At 39.3% G+C, this 20293-nt stretch overlaps 1 protein-coding gene across 3 annotated transcripts in view; it reads left to right on the top strand.

Moving 5' to 3' along the window:
- TPD52 (tumor protein D52) overlaps nucleotides 1–20293 on the top strand; it is a 371490-nt gene that overhangs the window by 327720 nt on the left and 23477 nt on the right. Inside the window, exon 3 of one of the 3 annotated variants that reach the window (XM_056824138.1) lies at nucleotides 17082–17191. The exons of the other annotated variants lie outside the window; for them this stretch is intronic. Coding sequence (XP_056680116.1) covers nucleotides 17082–17190 — 109 coding nt within the window. The 3' untranslated portion in view covers nucleotide 17191. Of the gene's footprint in view, nucleotides 1–17081; nucleotides 17192–20293 lie in introns of those variants that run through there. 3 annotated transcript variants of the gene reach the window in all.

Here is a 20293-nt window from a genome sequence, read left to right as displayed (position 1 = left end):
CCAGCAAGGTTCTCCCTCCAAACTGGCGTCCTTGCCCATCCAGAGATTACAACCACTGCTGGAGTTTTAGGACTGGAGGTGGGGGAGAGGTCCTGGAACCTTCCTTCTTCCTTTCCCTTAAACCTGAGTGTTCAAGAATTCAGGCTTTTGGAGGGGCATACCTTTTATGTTGAGTCCAGCAGGAAGGTTCCCTAGCTCTGTCCTATTGTTAGATTTGGTTTTCTGTCCCCTTGAAGCATTGTGTTTTTGATTGGTGTGGAAGGGGTTTCAGAGGTCCGGACTTTTGCTGCCTCTAAGACACCATCTTGACTCCACCTCTCTGTATCTATTTTAATTATACTAACTTGTTAATTGTTAAAAGCTGCTAGACTTTTTTTTCTTTTCTCTGGCTTAAAGGGATAATATTAACTTACAACTCTACTATATTCTCATTAAAACTTAAATTATTAAAAGCTACTCCCTTTATTTTGTCAAAATTCCTAATTTAATCCTTACAATTGCTTTTTCACTCATCACTCCATCTTCCCTTACCAAACTGTATTCTTTATCTATATCCTGACCTCTAATACCTGTTGAAATACCATATCTTAACTAATTTTCTTAAAGCACAGGTATGACCATATCATATTCCATCTCTATTCCTACTTAGTTAACTCCTATGGCTCCCTATCACCTCCAAGATCAAATTCAAAAACTTTTGTTTGGTATTCAAAATCTTTTATAATCTAGCACCACTGCCACCTTAAGGCTTCTTAAGCCTTATTTCTGGCATATTCTCTTCGATGGGGCAACACTGGCCTCCTTGCTTTTTATCAAACAAGAAACTCCATCTCTCAGTTCTGGGCACTTTCTTTGACTGTTCTTCATGCCTGGAATACCTTCCTTCCTCATTTTTACCTTATATTCTTTAAACTATATAATTAAGGCTTTCTGAACCCCTCTTAATTTCAGTCCCTTCCTTCTTTTACTTATTTCCTATTTATCCTATATATATACTCTGTCATGGTCTTCACGGTGAGGCAAATGCAGGAAAAATGCCTTGAGCAGAACCTGAGTCTCTACATTGTCTTCATAGACCTGACGAAGGCATTCGACACAGTGAACAGGGACGCATTGTGGGTGATCCTTAGCAAGCTCGGTTGCCCAGCAAAATTTGTCAAACTGATCCAACTCTTTCATGTCGACATGACAGGGGAAGTCCTATCTAGTGGAGAGACTTCTGATCGCTTCAACATCTCTAATGGCGTGAAAGAAGGCTGTGTCCTCACTCCGGTACTATTCAACCTATACTTCACCCAAGTATTACGACATGCTGTGATGCATGTAGACCTGGGCATCTACATCAAATACCGACTGGATGGCTCACTATTTGACCTTCGCCGCCTGACTGCAAAAACAAAGACAACAGAGAGACTCATCCTGGAAGCTCTCTTTGCAGATGACTGTGCTCTCATGGCCCACCAAGAAAATCACCTTCAAACCATTGTGGACAGGTTCTTCACCGCAACAAAACTGTTTGGCCTGACTATCAGCCTCAGCAAAACAGAGGTGCTGTTCCAACCTGCACCGGGGAGGCCAACAAACCAGCCGTGCATTACAATCAATGGCACGCAGCTTTCCAACGTCAACACTTTCAAGTACCTGGGCAGCACCATCGCCAACGACGGGTCTCTAGACCACGAGATTAATGCCAGGATCCAAAAGGCCAGCCAGGCACTTGGGCGGCTGCGCTGCAAAGTCCTCCAACACAGAGGTGTAAGCACTGCGACGAAGCTCAAAGTGTACAACGCAGTGGTCCTCAGCTCGCTCCTGTACAGTGGTGAGACATGGACACTGTACCAGAAGCACATGAAGCAGTTGGAGCAATTCCACCAACGCTCCCTCCGGTCAATCATGAGGATCCGATGGCAGGACCGAATCACCAACCAGGAAGTCCTCGACAGAGCCAACTCCACCAGCATCGAAGTCATGGTCCTCAAAACCCAGCTATGATGGTTTGGACATGTCATCCGCATGGACCCACAGCGAATACCAAGACAGGTATTCTATGGGGAACTGTCAGCTGGACTCAGGAAACAAGACCGACCAAAGAAAAGATTCAAGGATCAGCTAAAGTCCAACTTGAAGTGGGCTGGCATGACACCAAAGCAGCTAGAACTCGCTGCCTCTGTCAGAAGCAGCTGGCGAACCCACATTAACCAGGCCGCCGCCACCTTTGAAGATGAGCGACGTCGACGTCTTGCCGCTGCGCGTGAACGCTGACGCCAGGCCACAACTGCACCTCCCGTAACAACGGGCATCCCATGCCCCATGTGCCACACACTGTGCTCCTCAGCCTTTGGACTCCAAAGCCACATGAGGGTACATCAATAGATGATAATGCACAAAGACAATAGTCATTCTTGGACACTGAGAGACTACCACTATATTCTGTGTATTTTGTTTGTTTCTTACCTCCCCTGTTTTGATTGTGAGCTTCTTGAAAGTAAGGACTATAATTTGCCTTATCTCCCCAGTACTAAGCATAGTATATAACATATCTTTTTGCATATTTCCACATAGCAAGCACTTAATAAATGCTTGTTGACTGAGGTTAAGTGACTTGCCCAGGGTTATAAAATTAGTATGTGTCTAAGGCTTCATTTGAACTCAAATCTTCTGGCTCTAGAGAAAATCAGTTCAATTCAATAAACATTCATTAAACATCTACTATGTGCTGGGCACTGTGCCACGTTCTAGGGATGCAAAAAGAGGCAAAACATAGTCCTTAAGGAGTTCACATTCTAATTGGGAGACAACATGCAAACAAATACAGTACTCGTCATTAATATGTTCCAGAAGGCAGCTGGAGTACCAAATGAATTTTTCCCCAAAGAAATAATATAAATTAAATCAATCTGTTCTAGACACCCAGAAAACCCATTTTATAAGGTATTATATACATTAATAGAGTTTTATTTTACTAAATAAACAAGAACAAAGACATAAATAAAAACAATATTTACATTAAATAAAATAATTTCAACTTAACTTTACCTATATTGAGAGGCGTTCATAGCCTAAAGGGATAGCAGGGAAGAGAAATGTTATTGTCTGGAAGAAGAGTTCCCCTCCCACAAAATCTATGGGCAACTGCCCTTCTGGAGTTCTTTCTTTTTCTCTCTTCTGTCCTTTATCAGCATGGAACCCTGCTTTAGATTTACCAGGTGTACAGGAAAACTACTTAATGATGTTTGTTTTTATCTGTGTTTCAAAATTCCTCTAAAATGGGAAGTGGTCTAGTCTTTGAACAAATTTACAATTCTGCTTGTTAAAGATTTATCAAGGTGATATTTTTCAATAATGTTTTGCATTTCCACACACTTTGCACACATTTCCTTGATTAATGAAATGGGAACATCCTCCATTGCCACCTCCTCCTACCTAAAGAAAACTCCCCCAGCACAGCTATTGCTGCTCCCTTTGAAGCTCCTGAAGTTCCTCAGTGTTGAGCTCTATTTTATGCTCCTGAACTAACATATGATCCTTTGTTTTGGCTGGAGTGGGCATGTGCTTCCCAAGATCATCCAGCACTGCCATAATTTTTCCTCATCAAAATGTGTTGAATATCAAATTCAGTAAGTTCCAAGACTGTCGAATACCAAGGTTTGACTGCATATACAAAGCAATTTTTACAGGATAAATAGGGAATAATTACTAGAGAGAAGGCACTGGATTTAAGAAGAGCTGGAGAAAGCTTCCTATAGAAGATAGGATTTACGACTTCCGGGTAATCATGGCTGCAATCTAGACGCCGCACGTTTCCTCTCCCCGGCACCGAACGAAATAGACTACATCAAAGGAGCATAAAATCACCTTTGGAGGAACAGAAGGACTCCCCAGTACCCCACAGAGGCAAAGGTACGTGGGGCTTGAACATTTCCACACTAAAATAAGAAGGAAAAGCTTGCACAGAAAAGTGAACTGAGCCGCCCTTCCCCCACCCCACCTCCCCCACTAAACCAGAGTGAGCTACCTGAGCGCTCACCAGGACAGCGAGTGAGTGGGGAGCGTCTCTGTCTGGGGGGGCACTCCAGGGTCCTTGGGATCTGGGGACTGCCAGGAAAAAACGTCTCAGGGCGCTTTCACTGGAGAAGCCAGCGGACTTCGGGCGGGCTGCGCTGAACAAGGCGCACGGATTATCTGGGCGGAGCTGAATACCTGGGCTCGGAGGCTGGGAAGAACTAGTCTGAAGCAACCTAAATTCACAGAAAAACCACTCTTATAACCCAGACCCCAGACCAAAAAGGAAAGGGAAATAAAACCACCAAAGGGATGGCTCACATGGCCCAAAATCAAGCCTCCAGGAAGAAAGGGAAAAAAGTGACTATTGAAAACTTTTATGGTGGAAGTACCCAAGGGAAAGAGGAGAATGAAGAGGAAATCCAAAAAAATTCAGAACACGCCTCCCAAAATGGAAACTATCAACAAGCTCTGGAAGATCTCAAACTGGAACTTATCCAAAAGATGGAAACCTTCTGGAAAGAAAAATGGGAGAAAGAGATCAGCTGTCTGACAGATAAGACTGCTCAATTGGAAAAAGAACTCGAAGCAGCCAATACAAGGGCAGACAAGGCTGAAAAGCAAATCCAGTCCCTAATGACCAGAATTAAGGACCTCGAAGAAAGTGAGATGAGAAAACAGCAAGAATCAATAAAGCAAACCCAAACAATTAATGAATTGGAAGAAAACAGAAAATATCTCACTGAGAAGGTCACGGACCTGGAGAACAGAGGAAGACGAGAAAATCTCCGTATCATCGGTCTCCCAGAAAAACCAGAGGTAAACAACAAATTGGATTTTATTCTAGAGGAGATTATAAAAGAAAATTGCCCCCACGTTCTGGAGCAAGGGGGCAAAATAGAAATAGAGAGGATTCATAGAACACCTTCTATACTAAATCCCCAAAAGACAACGCCTAGGAATGTAATTGCCAAATTCAAGAGTTTCCAAGTAAAGGAGAAAATCCTACAAGAAGCCAAGAAGAAGAGCTTCAGATATAAGGGGGCTCCCATAAGGATCACACATGACTTAGCGGCTAACACACTAAGAGACCGCAAAGCATGGAACACGATATTTAGAAAGGCAAGAGAGCTGGGTCTCCAACCAAGAATCAACTACCCAGCAAAACTGACTATATACTTCCAGGGGAAAGTATGGGCATTCAACAAAATAGAAGATTTCCAAGCATTTGCTAAGAAAAGACCAGAGCTCTGTGGAAAGTTCGATATCCAAGCACAGAAAGCAAGAGAAACATGAAAAGGTAAATATGAAAGAAAGGGAAAAGGAGATAAATCTTATCTTTCTCTTTAAGTCAAACTCTCTTCTATAAGGACTACATTTACATCTAATTATATATATTAATATGTGGGGAAAATGTTTTGTGTAACTCTCATAAATTGTATCATCATAAGAGTAGTTAGAAGAAACATGCATAGGGAAAGATTGGGGAATCAAGAAGATTTGGGGAAAGTTGGGGCAAAAAAAGGAAAAGGGAGGGGGGAACCGTGATAATACTAAGATTAACTTCAAGAAATAGGGGGGGAATCAATAGAATAAACTTTCCCATATAAAGATACACATGGGAAGGGGAGGGGAAGAACTCTCATATGAGAAGGAGAGGAAGAGAGCGTGAAGTGGAAGTACTTAAACCTTACTCTCAGTGAAATCAAATCTGAGAGGGAAGAACATCTAGATCCAGTGGGATCCTGATTTCTATCTTATCCATTAGGGCAAGAAAGAAAGGAAAATTAAGGAGGGGGAGGGGGGAGGGAGCACAAAAAGGGAGGGAAGGAGAGGGGGGAGGGGAAGGGAGCATAAAAAGGGACGGGCTAGAAAGGGAAGCATCTCAAGGGAGGGGACTAGGGGGACTGACCTAAAGTAAATCACTGGTTCAAAAGGAGAAAGCTAAAGAAGAAAGGTCAGAACTAGGGGAAGACATCAAAATGCCAGCGAATCCACAAATAACAATCATAACTTTGAACGTGAATGGGATGAACTCACCCATAAAACGCAGACAAATAGCAGACTGGATTAGAACACAAAACCCTACCATATGTTGCCTTCAAGAAACACATATGAGACGGGTTGACACTCACAAGGTTAGAATTAAAGGTTGGAGTAAGACCTTTTGGGCCTCAACCGATAGAAAGAAGGCAGGAGTTGCAATCATGATATCTGACAAAGCCAAAGTACAAATAGACCTGATCAAAAGGGACAGGGAAGGTAAATATATTCTGCTAAAAGGAAGTATAGACAATGAGGAAATATCACTAATCAACATGTATGCACCAAATGGTATAGCATCCAAATTTTTAATAGAGAAACTAGGAGAATTGAAGGAGGAATTAGACAGTAAAACCATATTAGTGGGAGACTTGAACCAACCACTATCAAATTTAGATAAATCAAATCAAAAAATAAATAAGAAAGAGGTAAAAGAGGTGAATGAAATCTTAGAAAAATTAGAATTAATAGACATATGGAGAAAAATAAATAGGGACAAAAAAGAATACACCTTCTTTTCAGCACCACATGGCACATTCACAAAAATAGATCATACACTAGGTCATAGAAACATGGCACTTAAATGCAGAAAAGCAGAAATATTAACTGCAGCCTTTTCAGATCACAAGGCAATTAAAATATTGATCGGCAAGGGTACATGGAGACCCAAATCAAAAATTAATTGGAAATTAAATAACATGATACTCCAAAATCATTTAGTTAGAGAAGAAATCATAGAAACAATTAACAATTTCGTTGAAGAAAATGACAACGGCGAAACATCCTTTCAAACCTTATGGGATGCAGCCAAGGCAGTACTTAGAGGAAAATTCATATCCCTGAGTGCATATATTAACAAATTAGGGAGGACAGAGACCAAGGAATTGGAAATGCAAATCAAAAAACTTGAGAATGAACAAATTAAAAACCCCCAGAAGAAAACCATACTAGAGATCCTAAAAATTAAGGGAGAAATTAATAAAATAGAAAGTGACAGAACTATTGAGCTAATAAACAAGACTAGAAGCTGGTACTTTGAAAAAACAGACAAAATAGACAAAGTACTGGTTAATTTAATTAAAAAAAGGAAAGAAGAAAGGCAAATTAATAGCATCAAGGATGAAAAGGGGGATCTCACCTCAAATGAAGAGGAAATTAAGGCAATCATTAAAAACTACTTTGCCCAACTATATGGCAATAAATTTACCAATCTAGGTGATATGGATGAATATTTACAAAAATATAAATTGCCTAGACTAACAGAAGAAGAAATAGTTTTCTTAAATAATCCCATATCAGAAATTGAAATCCATCAAGCCATCAAAGAACTGCCTAAGAAAAAATCCCCAGGGCCTGATGGATTCACCAGTGAATTCTATCAAACATTCAGAGAACAGTTAACCCCAATATTACACAAACTATTCGACATAATAAGCAAAGAGGGAGTCCTACCAAACTCCTTTTATGACACAAGCATGGTACCAATTCCAAAGCCAGGCAGGCCAAAAACAGAGAAAGAAAACTATAGGCCAATCTCCCTAATGAATATAGATGCAAAAATCTTAAATAGGATACTAGCAAAAAGACTCCAGCAAGTGATTAGAAGGGTCATCCACCATGATCAAGTAGGATTCATACCAGGGATGCAGGGCTGGTTCAACATTAGGAAAACTATCCACATAATTGACCACATCAACAAGCAAACCAACAAGAATCACATGATTATCTCAATAGATGCAGAAAAAGCCTTTGATAAAATACAACACCCATTCCTACTAAAAACACTAGAAAGCATAGGAATAGAAGGGTCATTCCTAAAAATAATAAACAGTATATATCTAAAACCATCAGCTAATATCATCTGCAATGGGGATAAACTAAATCCATTCCCATTAAGATCAGGAGTGAAACAAGGATGCCCATTATCACCTCTATTATTTGACATTGTATTAGAAACACTAGCAGTAGCAATTAGAGAAGAAAAAGAAATTGAAGGCATCAAAATAGGCAAGGAGGAGACCAAATTATCACTCTTTGCAGATGACATGATGGTCTACTTAAAGAATCCTAGAGATTCAACCAAAAAGCTAATTGAAATAATCAACAACTTTAGCAAAGTTGCAGGATACAAAATAAACCCACATAAGTCATCAGCATTTCTATATAATTCCAACACAGCTCAGCAGCAAGAACTAGAAAGAGAAATCCCATTCAAAATTACCCAAGACAAAATAAAATACTTAGGAATCTATCTCCCGAGACAAACACAGGATCTATATGAACACAACTACAAAACACTTTCCACACAACTAAAACTAGACTTGAACAATTGGAAGAACATTAACTGCTCATGGGTAGGACGAGCCAATATAATAAAAATGACCATCCTACCCAAACTCATCTATCTATTTAGTGCCATACCCATGGAACTCCCAAAAATTTTTTTTACTGATTTAGAAAAAAACATAACAAAGTTCATTTGGAAAAACAAAAGATCAAGGATACCCAGGGAATTAATGAAAAAAAATACAAAGGAAGGGGGTCTTGCAGTCCCAGATCTCAGACTATATTATAAAGCAGCGGTCATCAAAACAATTTGGTACTGGCTAAGAGACAGAAAGGAGGATCAGTGGAATAGACTGGGGGCAAGCAACCTCAGCAAGACAGTATATGACAAACCCAAAGATCCCAGCTTTTGGGACAAAAACCCACTATTTCATAAAAACTGTTGGGAAAATTGGAGGACAGTGTGGGAAAGATTAGGCTTAGATCAACACCTCACACCCTACACCAAGATAAATTCAAAATGGATGAATGACTTGAACATAAAGAAAGAAACTATAAGAAAATTAGGCGAACACAGAATAGTATACATGTCAGACCTTTGGGAAGGGAAATACTTCAAAACCAAGCAAGAATTAGAAAGAATTACAAAATGCAAAATAAATAATCTGGATTACATCAAATTAAAAAGTTTTTGTACAAACAAAACCAATGTAACCAAAATCAGAAGGGTAGCAACAAATTGGGAAACAATCTTCATAAAAACCTCTGACAAGGGTTTAATTACTAAAATTTATAAAGAACTAAATCAATTGTACAAAAAATCAAGCCATTCTCCAATTGACAAATGGGCAAGGGACATGAACAGGCAATTCTCAGCCAAAGAAATCAAAACTATTAATAAGCACATGAAAAAGTGCTCTACATCTCTTATAATCAGAGAGATGCAAATCAAAACAACTCTGAGGTATCATCTCACACCTAGCAGATTGGCTAACATGACAGCTATGCAAAGTAATGAATGCTGGAGGGGATGTGGCAAAGTGGGGACATTAATTCATTGCTGGTGGAGTTGTGAATTGATCCAACCATTCTGGAGGGCAATTTGGAACTATGCCCAAAGGGCGATAAAAGACTGTCTGCCCTTTGATCCAGCCATAGCACTGCTGGGCTTGTACCCCAAAGAGATAATGGACAAAAAGACTTGTACAAAAATATTCATAGCTGCGCTCTTTGTGGTGGCCAAAAATTGGAAAATGAGGGGATGCCCCTCAATTGGGGAATGGCTAAACAAATTGTGGTATATGTTGGTGATGGAATATTATTGTGCTAAAAGGAATAATAAAGTGGAGGAATTCCATGTGAACTGGAACAACCTCCAGGAAGTGATGCAGAGCGAAAGGAGCAGAACCAGGAAAACATTATACACAGAGACTGATACATTGTGGTACAATCGAAGGTGATGGACTTCTCCATAAGTATCAATGCAATTTCCCTGAACAATCTGCAGGGATCTAAAAAAAAAAAATACTACCCACAAGCAGAGGATAAACTGTGGGAATAAAAACACCGCTGAAAAGCAACTGCTCGACCACAGGGTTGGAGGAGATAAGACTGAGGAGAGACTCTAAATGAACACTATAATGCAAACTCCAACAACAGGGAAAAGGGTTCGAGTCAAGAACACATGTGATAACCAGTGGAATCATGCGTCGGCTATGGGAGAGGGAAAGGCGGGGGGGGGGGGGGGGGGGGAGGGGAGGAAAAGAAAACGATCTTTGTTTCCAGTGAATAATGTATGAAAACGACCAAATAAAATAATATTAAAACTTTAAAAAAAAAAAAAAAAAAAGAAGATAGGATTTTATTTGTCACTTAAAGGAATCCAGGGAGGTCAATAGTCGGAGCAGAGGATGGAAAGCATTGCAGATATTGGGAACAGCTTGCAAAACACCTAGAACCAAGAGATGGAGTGCCTTGTTTGTGGCACAGCCAGGAATTCAATGTCACTGGTTCAAAGTATATATGTTGGGGAGTTAGGTAGAAGACTGGAATGGAATTAAAGGGGTAGTTTGAAGATTTGACTGCTAACCAGAGCATTTGTCTATGATCCTGGAGGCTACAGGAAGCCCCTTGAAGTTCATTGACTAGAGGGCAGGGGTATGTGCCATGATAAAACCTGTGTTTTAGGAAAAGCTTTAACGGCTGAATGGAGAATGGATGGGAGTGGAGAGGGACTTAACATATGCGTTTCCAGAAGCAGGCAGCTATAGTGAGGTAATTGGGGCCTGCCCTGGAATTGTGGCTATCAGAAGAGAATACAAAAGAAATGTATATGGAAAATGGTGCAAAAGTGAAATCAATATATATGCTTTATCATCTCAGAGATTAAAGGTATTTAACATACCTTTTTCTTTGCTTAGCTTACTGGGAAACATGACTTTCAGTTAGTAATCAGAATCATCAACTTTGAAATGCCTGGTTGTATCTACTTTTTTTCTTAACTTTTGGACTAGTGAAAAAGCACTGAATTTGAAGTCAAATTATGTGGGTTCAAACCCTCTACAGCAATTTATTTACTATCTGTGTGATACTACAAGACTCCTGATGAGTTTTTTTACATAGAAGTGAGAGGATCAGTCTAGACCAGTGATGGCAAACCGTTTAGAGACAGAGTGCCAGGCCTCAACCCCACCCACCCCCAGACCGAGTGCCGTTCCCCCCTCCCCCTGAGTGCCAGATAGGACCCCCCCCCTTTACCCCACACAGAGGAGGGAGAAAGCACTCTCACTGGACTGTTGGGCAGAGGGGCCGAGGAAGTGAAGAATGTCCTCAGCGACTGTAGAAAAGGGGAGGGTAGGGGTCTGAGCACTCTGCTCCCCTCCAGCTCTGCCCCCTGTGAGCCACCCTCCATATCTCCTGTGCACTCCCATTGACTGCTGGACAGAGGGGTGGGACATGTGAAAAAATGTCATTAGGCATATTGGATAGAGGGAGGGGAGCAGCTCTCCCCAAGTCCCTCTGCCTTTCTAGTAACAAACTGTTGGGGAGAGAGAGAGGGTGGCCACATGCCCACAGAGAGCACTCTGCCTACCATGTTTGGCACCTGTGCCATAGGTTTGCCATCACTGGCCTTGACAATAACTAAGGCCCTTTCCAACTCTGTATCTATAATCTTATGACTATTCTGTCTTCATCCTTCTCAACTTTCCTTTTTCTATTGAATCCCAACATCCTTCCAGTCTCCCAAGTTCCTAATATCAGCATTGCCCTTGGCTTCACTCTTCCTCGCATCATGTATCTAATATCTAATGCTAATAGCTCCTTCTTTTAAGTCTTTCTACTTTATCTCTCTTGTTAATGCATCCTCCACACAGCAGCCAGAGGGATCTTCCCTAAGTGCCTCTCTGACAGTATCACTACTCATTAATAAACCACAGTGGTTCCCTGTTGCTTCAAGGATCCTCTATAAAGTTCTTTCTTTGGCCTTTGAAGCTTTTCATAATCTAGCCCCAACACCTTTCCAGCCTTATTAGATGGCATTTCTCTCCCACACAGTGCACTTTGACCAACCTGAGGCTTTTCCATCTTCTTTCTCCAGGCCCCTATATTGCCTAGTAGTCATGCTTGGGATGCATTCCTTCCATGTCTCTGCCTCTTAGACTCCTTAGACTCCTTTGTTCACTTCAAAAGTTTACTTAAGTATCATCATCATCATCTACATGAAACCTTTCCTTCCTGATGCCATAGCCTTCCCCATAATGTGTGTGTGTGTGTGTGTGTGTGTGTGTGTGTGTGTGTGTGGTGTGGGGGCAGAGTGTGCACGCATACACAGAGAGTGGGTTGTCTCCCCCTGTAAAATTAAATTGGACAGACAATTTTGTTTTTCAATCTCCATTGTCTAGCTAAGTATCTGGTAGCTGATAGATGCTTAAGAAATATTTGTTGATTGAATTCAAGGATCATAAGATTTAAAGGGGACCTGAAAGATAATTTAGTCTGATCTCATTTTATAATAAAAGTTTTGAGGCTCAAGTAGTTTAAGTGCTTTGTTTGAGCTCATAAAATATTGTGGAACCAAATTCAAACTTAGTTCAAATCCTGGTTCTATCACTTCCTATCTCTGACCCTAGATAAGCACTTAATCTCTGTCAGCCTCAGTTCATTTGTAAAATGAAGGGTTGGACAAAATGAACTGTTGAGGTGCCCTTCTATCTTAATCAGTGTTTCTAAGTTTTTAAGATTGAAAGAGAAAATAAAAGCATGCTACTATTATATTCAATAAACGATGATTGTATAGGATTTGAGGGAGTTTAAATAAACATTTTATATTGGAAACTGATGGAATTAAATAACCTAAACCTTTCATGATGAGGTTTTCCTTTTTGGTTGTGTTAAGGGATAGCTCTATATTTATGCATTCATGTATATATTTAATAGAATAGAAAATACAATATAATTAGTCTTGAGAGACCAGAGTCCAACATTCCCATTTTTAAAAAGAGGAAATAGAGCAGTCCCATAGTAATTCATTTAATAAAATATAAATATGTGTGGCTACTGTTTATATATGTAGATTTTCCTGATTATTGAGCAGTGGTAAGAATAACTAAAAAAAAACATTCATATTGTTAATTAGAACTAATGAATGGCCTTTTATTTTTATTCTTTCATTTTAAAGAGAACAGAAAGGTTGGCAAATGCAATCTTCAAATTTAAAATAGGAAATGTTGAGAAAACCATAGAAAATCTTTAACTCTACTATATTAAGGCATTGGGACGAAAACATTGAAGGTTAATGGTTTCAAAAGGACTATTTTGAAAACCTCAAAGCACATGATTCTAGCAAGACAGCTAATTTGCTTAGCAAAGTCAGAATTTCTCACAGCATTTTCTGTGGATACTGTGGTTCAATCCCTGCCTTGTGTTTAGTCGACTTTGTATTATTAATATATTTATATCAAAGACCTAGTCGGGAGATTCTCTCTATTTTAAGTCTATGAGAACCATCACTAGAATGCCCTGGCAGATGTTAAAGTATGTCTGTGGAAAGAATGTCAAAAACCTCTCCAAAGGAAAAGCCTTTAAACCATGCCCTTAATACAGAAATGCAAAACCAGATTTAATTGCCCTTTTCCTATACAGCCCAGACAGGCAGGCTTGTTGGCTGCCGCGGATGGTATGAGAAAGTGCACAGTGGAAGAGAGCAGTCATGGTAAAGGCTAGGACTGAATCCATTTAGCTTTAGAGTTCACAAAGATCAGTCAAAGGAAAGCACTTGAAGTTAAAAGGAAAGAAGCCCAGCAAACAGCAGAAAGAACAGGCTATTTTCATTTTGAATGTGTCCTTTTGAGACATCCTCTTTGCCTTTCAAGACAGCCCTGTTACATGTTTGTAATATGGAATGTAGAATTTCTGAAGAATACCATTAGATTTTTTCTAATTAAAATGAATGGAAATAACATTGCATAAAGCTTTAGAGGTTTGTTTTATTCATTTATTATATTTGAAGTAAAATCATTGCTGATTTAATGAAGACTAATTTTTAAAAGATCTAGATGCCAAGAAGATGGTTTAGTTTTATTTCTTCAAAGAAAAGACATTGTAGAAATATATTAAAGTCATAAATTCTTCCAACTTCTAAGCACTTTTGAAAGAAGAAGTAGTCAACTGATAAAAAAAAAACAAATGAAAAACAAAAAAAAAATCTTTATAAGGAAAGCCCAAAGCCTAGGGATCCTCTATAGAAAACAAATCCACTTTGTGGCCTTAAGGAAGGAATTTTACCTCAGTACATCTTCGTTTTTATGTCTAGCAAACAGTAGAGAAAATAACATTTAATTCATGAGCTTAATTGTCATTTCTGTATTCTAAGATCAGAGACTTTGGTTGCAGGGCTAAGTATGGTGTCCTGCAGAGTTGAAAGACAGTATAAGAAGTCACAGAAGGAAAGTAGGAGGTGGGGAGAGTGCCCAAACTACCACAGCACACCATTACTAGAGCCAAGTGTCACTAAGCAGTTGTAAGGGATAAATTTTGTACTCTAGCACCTACCATGTGTATAGAGCTTGTACAGAAGAAGTGTTTATTTAATAAATGCTCACTGAGTTGAATACAATTTCCATCTAAAATTGGCCTTTCTTTCCTCACTGATATAAATGTAATATAGATTCACATTGTGGGAAAATAAATGTTAACTCTGGTACTGATGTCCATTTAATATTAGTTTCTTTTTTTGAACTTTCAATTAGGCTCTGAATAGTGTTTTTTGATTTAAAGGTAAAAGATGAAAAAATGTAATTCTTTGCAGATGTATAGCAATAGATGTATATACAGCACTTTATACATTCATAGATAGATGTAGAGGAGCCTAGTCTCCCTACCACTGAAAAGCTTAAACCAAAGGATGTAAGCTGCAAAGAAGACAGATTTAGAACCCCTTGCTGTCTCCCAGACAAAAAAAAAAAGTAATTTTTTTTTTATCATGTTCAGTTCTGTTTATTTTCTTCCTCCTGCTGGCCTACAAGCATCCTGAATACCCCCCTGAGTTCTTAAGCCTTTCTTTCCCATTCACTGCCTTCCTCCCTGAATAGGTTCTTAGACTACCGAGTAGGCTTTGTTTCTTTCAGTCACAGCTGGAATCATACTTGTAACCTTCTGGGGCTAATGTTTGCCTAAACTCTCCATTCATTACTCTTCTGGGACCTCAAGTGCTCCGGGGAATCCACAGTAGTTTCCTGTGCTGCTCTTTGGTGTTCGGGTAAGATGCTAGCACTTTTGATAAGTACCAGTATGGTTGTATACAAGACAATTGTCTTCCATAGAATCCATGGATAAGCTTTAGCATCCAATTTTTGTTCTTGATCTTAATAAAGCAAGTCTGTGACTAATCAAAGAAAAACCTCATTATCTTAATATTATAATAACTAATGTTATAACACTAACCAATAGAATAAGAGATAACATTAAGAATCATTTTGTTGTTCTTTATGGTATTTTCACATAATTATGTTGTTTGATCTTAGGATCATAGTATAAGAACTAGAAATCCACTGAGAGGTCATCTTGTCTAATCTTCTCATTTAACAGAGGAGGGACCTTATATACAGAGAGGTTCAGTGACTTGCCAAAGATTACATAGGTAGTAAAAATATCAAAGCAGAGAATCAAAACCAGGTCTTCTAATTCCACATTTGGAGCCATTTTCCACTATGTGATGCTATACCAATCTCTTGAGGTTGATAGGCCAGATATCGTGATATCCACAAAGCTAGGTATGGTTACATGACTCCTCCCAAACCATATAGCTAATAAGTGACAGAGCTTAGACTCAGATTCAGGTATTATAACTGTAGGTCAATGTCCTTCTCCTAGATCATGCCATCTCTTATTAAACATCCATTCAGCACCCTTCAATAGAGCACCTGCTGTGCTAATTGGTAAAGGCTCTAAAGATGAATAAGTATTCATTCCTATCCACAAGTGCCCTGTGGCCTATCAAAAGTTTTTTTTTTAATGTCCACAAATAACTAACACAAAGCAGAGTATGCTAAGTGCTTTAGAGGTTAGCAGGAGTTAGTGATCACTTGTAGCCGAGAGGAATCTGGGAAATCTTCCATTGATTAGATAAGATTTGTTCTGTGCCTTGAAAGATGGCTAGGATTTCAGCAGTGTTAGTTACTGAGAAAAGTTTCAGACAGGTATCGGAGAAAGAAGCCAAATTAGATGAAGAGAATGTGATAAAGCAGTGGAGATAGGTTATTATTTCAAAGTTGCACCACAAAAGGAAGTAGTTGGAAGAGGTAAGAGGGTTCACAATTTTTTTAAGATAGGCAAGATGTTTGTAAGCAGAGTAGAAAACTCTATTTCTCTTTGAACAGATTGAAAAATTAAAGAGAAGTGGGGATGGGAAGGAATGATTGATGGAGCAAGGCCTAGAGGGAGTCAGGAAAGGATAGGTTGGAGGGGTTAGATGACGATAATAAGGAATTTTTATGTTCTCATTACTATGCGAAGTGGGAATGAATTAAGGAGAAAGTAAAATGTTTGTGATAGTTACTATGAGGAATTCATATAAATATAATGCAAATAAATTAGATGAGTCATTTCCTAGCCATATCTGGCTTCAAGGGACAGCGGCATTATTCCACCCACTCTCCCTAACACTCTCCTGTCTTGGCCTGCAAGGAGGGAAGAGAAATATCTTTACATCAGTGTCCTCCATTGGGTTTCTCATCTCCAGAGCTGCCTAATGCCCTGGAGAAAACGCTCCATCCTCCGAAGTGTTCCTGAAAGGAACTTACTTTGTAGGTTTCTGAGCTCCAGATTAGCCATCCGTAAAATTAGTCCAAGTAAAATTATAAAACTAAATACCATGAAGAACTTCAGGCATACCATAGAAAGAAGAAATTTAAGTGAAGAGGTGCACAGAAATCCATAATAGAAAATTAATAGGTAAAGATTTGAGGATAATGCCTCTCTCCAGAGAATCCTCATGAGAATGATCTACATGTTTTAAAGAACAAAATGGAGAATGATCTACACGGTTTAAAGGACAAAATGAAGGATGAACATGATTGAGAGGGAACTCGGGCATATTGAGGAAAATAGGAGCTATTTTGCTCTCAGGGGAACAGAGATGCCATTCCATTATGTCGGTCTCCTGGGCAGACTTCTTGCTTTTACAGAGGATCAGAGAGAGATGCCATTCCATCATGTGGCAGTCTCCTAGGCTGGCTTCTTCTTGCTTGCAGAGAACAAGAGATGCCGTCTCATCCTGCTCCCTCCCTCTGCCTTATCTGCAAAGAAAGGAGAGAAACACTATTCCACCAGCTCCCCAACACCCTGAGAAGACTTCTATGAGGTACTATGCCCAGTAATGTTGATAACTCACTGAAATGATTTGTGAGTGATTAACAAAATCCTATTCAATAATCTTCACTCCATCCTAATGATTCTAAACACCTAGTTATCATTATTCAAATCTCTCTGCATGCCCCACTTGCCCACTTCTTTATTCTCATCCCTTTCAAGTCAACCCCCCAAAGCTCCAATGTTCTACTCTAAAGCTACCCACCCCTTCCATGATGCTCTCTGAACATTTTTTCCATAGGTAACATATTACTTCCTTTAAAAAATCAAACAAACAAAAAACCTTGCCTTTTGTCATAGAATGGCTACTAAGTATTGATTCTAAGGCAGAAGAGTGGTAAGGTCTAGGCAGCGGGGGTTAAGTGACTTGCCCAGGGTCACACAGCTAGGAAGCGTCTGAAGCCAGGTGCTCCTGACTCCAGATCTGGTACTCTATCCACAGAGTCACCTAGCTGCCTCTACATATTTACTTTAATCATAAATACTTCCTTTCTTACTCCTTCCATCTTCTGACCCCCTCACACATGACACAGCCTTCCCTGTTACCCTTTGCAGGACTGGTTGCACACTCTTCTATCCCCCTCACCCCAACATCTCACTGATAAAGGTCAGGGAGTTGGAATATTCCTTGTTCTTTCTTGCTACTTCCTTGTTCATCTCCTACCACCATCATTTTGTGACCTCTCCCACTTTGGTCTTCATTCAATTCATATCTGCCCATCAGTCAAACAAACTTCTGGTGTCTATTTGACTGTGGACTTCCAGGATACTCCTTTACTCAATGAGAGCAGTGCCTGGGTTACAGTCTTTCTCTGCTCCCCATCTTATGCTCTCCTAATAAGAGATATCATGTTGAAACTTTCTCAAAACTCCCTTTCTTTGCCATTTCTCAACTAGTTTATTTACCATGACTTACTCCTCCATCCACTCCAAAACAGCCACAGACAGAGGTTATCATACATTTTATCTTGCTATCACCCACAAATGCACCACTTTCTTGTTAGTGAACTTTGAAAGTCCTTTATCTGGTCACAATCTGACGTCATTCTACCTCTCCTCTTCTGCCTTGCAACACCAAACCATATTCCTCTTTCTCACTGTGAATTCAGTCCCTTGACCCCTTGGGTCTTTTTTAGGCCATAACTCTTATTCTGGCTACACTCTCTTCCCTTCCCCTATCTCAATCCCTAAATGAACCAGTTCAACTCTACACTGTTTTCTTCTTTCCATTCTTCATTTCCTAATGGAGATCTTTCCCTGCCAAATTTGAGCTCCATATTAAAATCCCATCATCCCCTACTTTCACTTCTATTCACCTGCTACCAACTGAAGGTGAAAAAAATCTTAAAACCATGCTGAGTGGATCCACTACAAATTTATGTTATGGAATCTCAATGAGACCCTCACAATTCTTTTATAACTCCCTAATTGACTCACTGTCCTACTCATCACAGGGGCTTTTCTAAATCTTTTTATTCTTCAAGTCTCCCAATAACTTCCCTCATCTTCTCAGCTAAAAACTTTGCTTCACATTTCACTGAAAAAAAAATCAATACCATTCACTGAGAGATCTCTTCTTTTTTCTACTTTCACCCCAGTTTCACATGAAGAGGTGGTCCTTTACATGTATAAATGATTCTATTCCATTTCATCCTCTTCAATAGTTAGCCTCCTTTAACACCCCCACTCTTACATATCTTCAGCCTCATCTGTCTACTAGCATGTCTACGAACTCCTGTCTACAAACATGCTCATTTGTCTCCCACCTTCAGAAAAATCCATTTGATCGCCATTAGCAATCATCCTATATTTCTCCTTCCTATCTACAACCAATGCCTTCTCTTATTTACCTCTTGCTTCTTCTTGACTTTCTACAGACTGGCTACCAACTTCACCATTCAACCAAAACTGCTCTCTCCAGTGTTAGCAATGATCTTTTAATTGCCAAGTCTAACATCTTTATCTTTCTCGACCTCTCTGAGGTCTTTGACACTACCATTCATTCTCTTATCCTCCATACTAACATTTCTGCAGTTTTTCATGATACTGTTCTGTCTTGATTCTCCTCCTACCTATCTGACCACTTCGTACTCTTACAGGATCCTCACCCATATCAAATCTGTGAACCCTGGGTGTCCCAAAAGGCTTTGAATTAGTCTCTCTTCTCTTTTCCTTCTAAATTATTGTGCTTGGTAATCTGACTGGCTTCCATAGCGTCAATTGTCATCTCTATGCTGATGATTCTCAAACCTAGTTATCCAGCCCTGATCTCTCTTCCAACCTCCATTCTCAGATCTCTAAATGCCTATTGGAAATCCAAAATGGACATCTCACAAACATCTTACACTTAGTGTACTGAGTTCAAATTCAGCCTCAGATACTTATTTGTGACACTGAGCAAGTCACTCTCAGTTTTCTCAATTATAAAATGAAGATAATAGCAATTACTTCCTCAAGGTTATTGTGAGGATCATATGGGATAATACCTATAAAAAACATTTGGCACAGTGCCTGACACATAGCACTATATAAATGTGTATTCTCTTCCCTTTCCCTCTATCTCTTAATCTAAATGTGTCAAAATACATAACTATATTTTATGCTATGATGTTTTAATATTTATAAAGAAAATAGTCAAGGAAGATATCCATACATGATGATACAAACCAAAAGAAGTTGTCATCACTTATCTAATCAGAACAGGAAAAACAGATTTGGACTGAGGAGTGGAGAAGAGACAAACATTACTTTAGTAACTTACATGGAAAATAATTCTATTTGGTTATATTGGAAAATCTAGTTAGTTTAGGAACTGAGTTAATTTTTAATTACTTTACTATCCAGCAAATGCCTTGTATGTTTGCTTAGAATTACCAAATTATTCTTTTCCCCCATAATTTTGTGGACAGTTGACTCATTGGGCCCTCCCTATAAAGCTTTACTTGGCAGTAGTTCAATCAAAGGTCAAATGAGTTAGAAAGGACATAAATTGGGACAATATTTTTATAAACCTAAAATAGTTTATCATTTTCTGATCCTTCATTTCATTTGAGAATCTCTTCATGTTTTAATATATTTAGAGGATGGATTGTCA

The sequence above is a fragment of the Monodelphis domestica genome, chromosome 3 (genome assembly GCF_027887165.1).
Source record: "Monodelphis domestica isolate mMonDom1 chromosome 3, mMonDom1.pri, whole genome shotgun sequence".
In the NCBI taxonomy this organism is placed as follows: domain Eukaryota; kingdom Metazoa; phylum Chordata; class Mammalia; order Didelphimorphia; family Didelphidae; genus Monodelphis; species Monodelphis domestica.
Note: the sequence above shows the minus strand (reverse complement) of the source record. Positions and strands in the feature narration are given on the sequence as shown.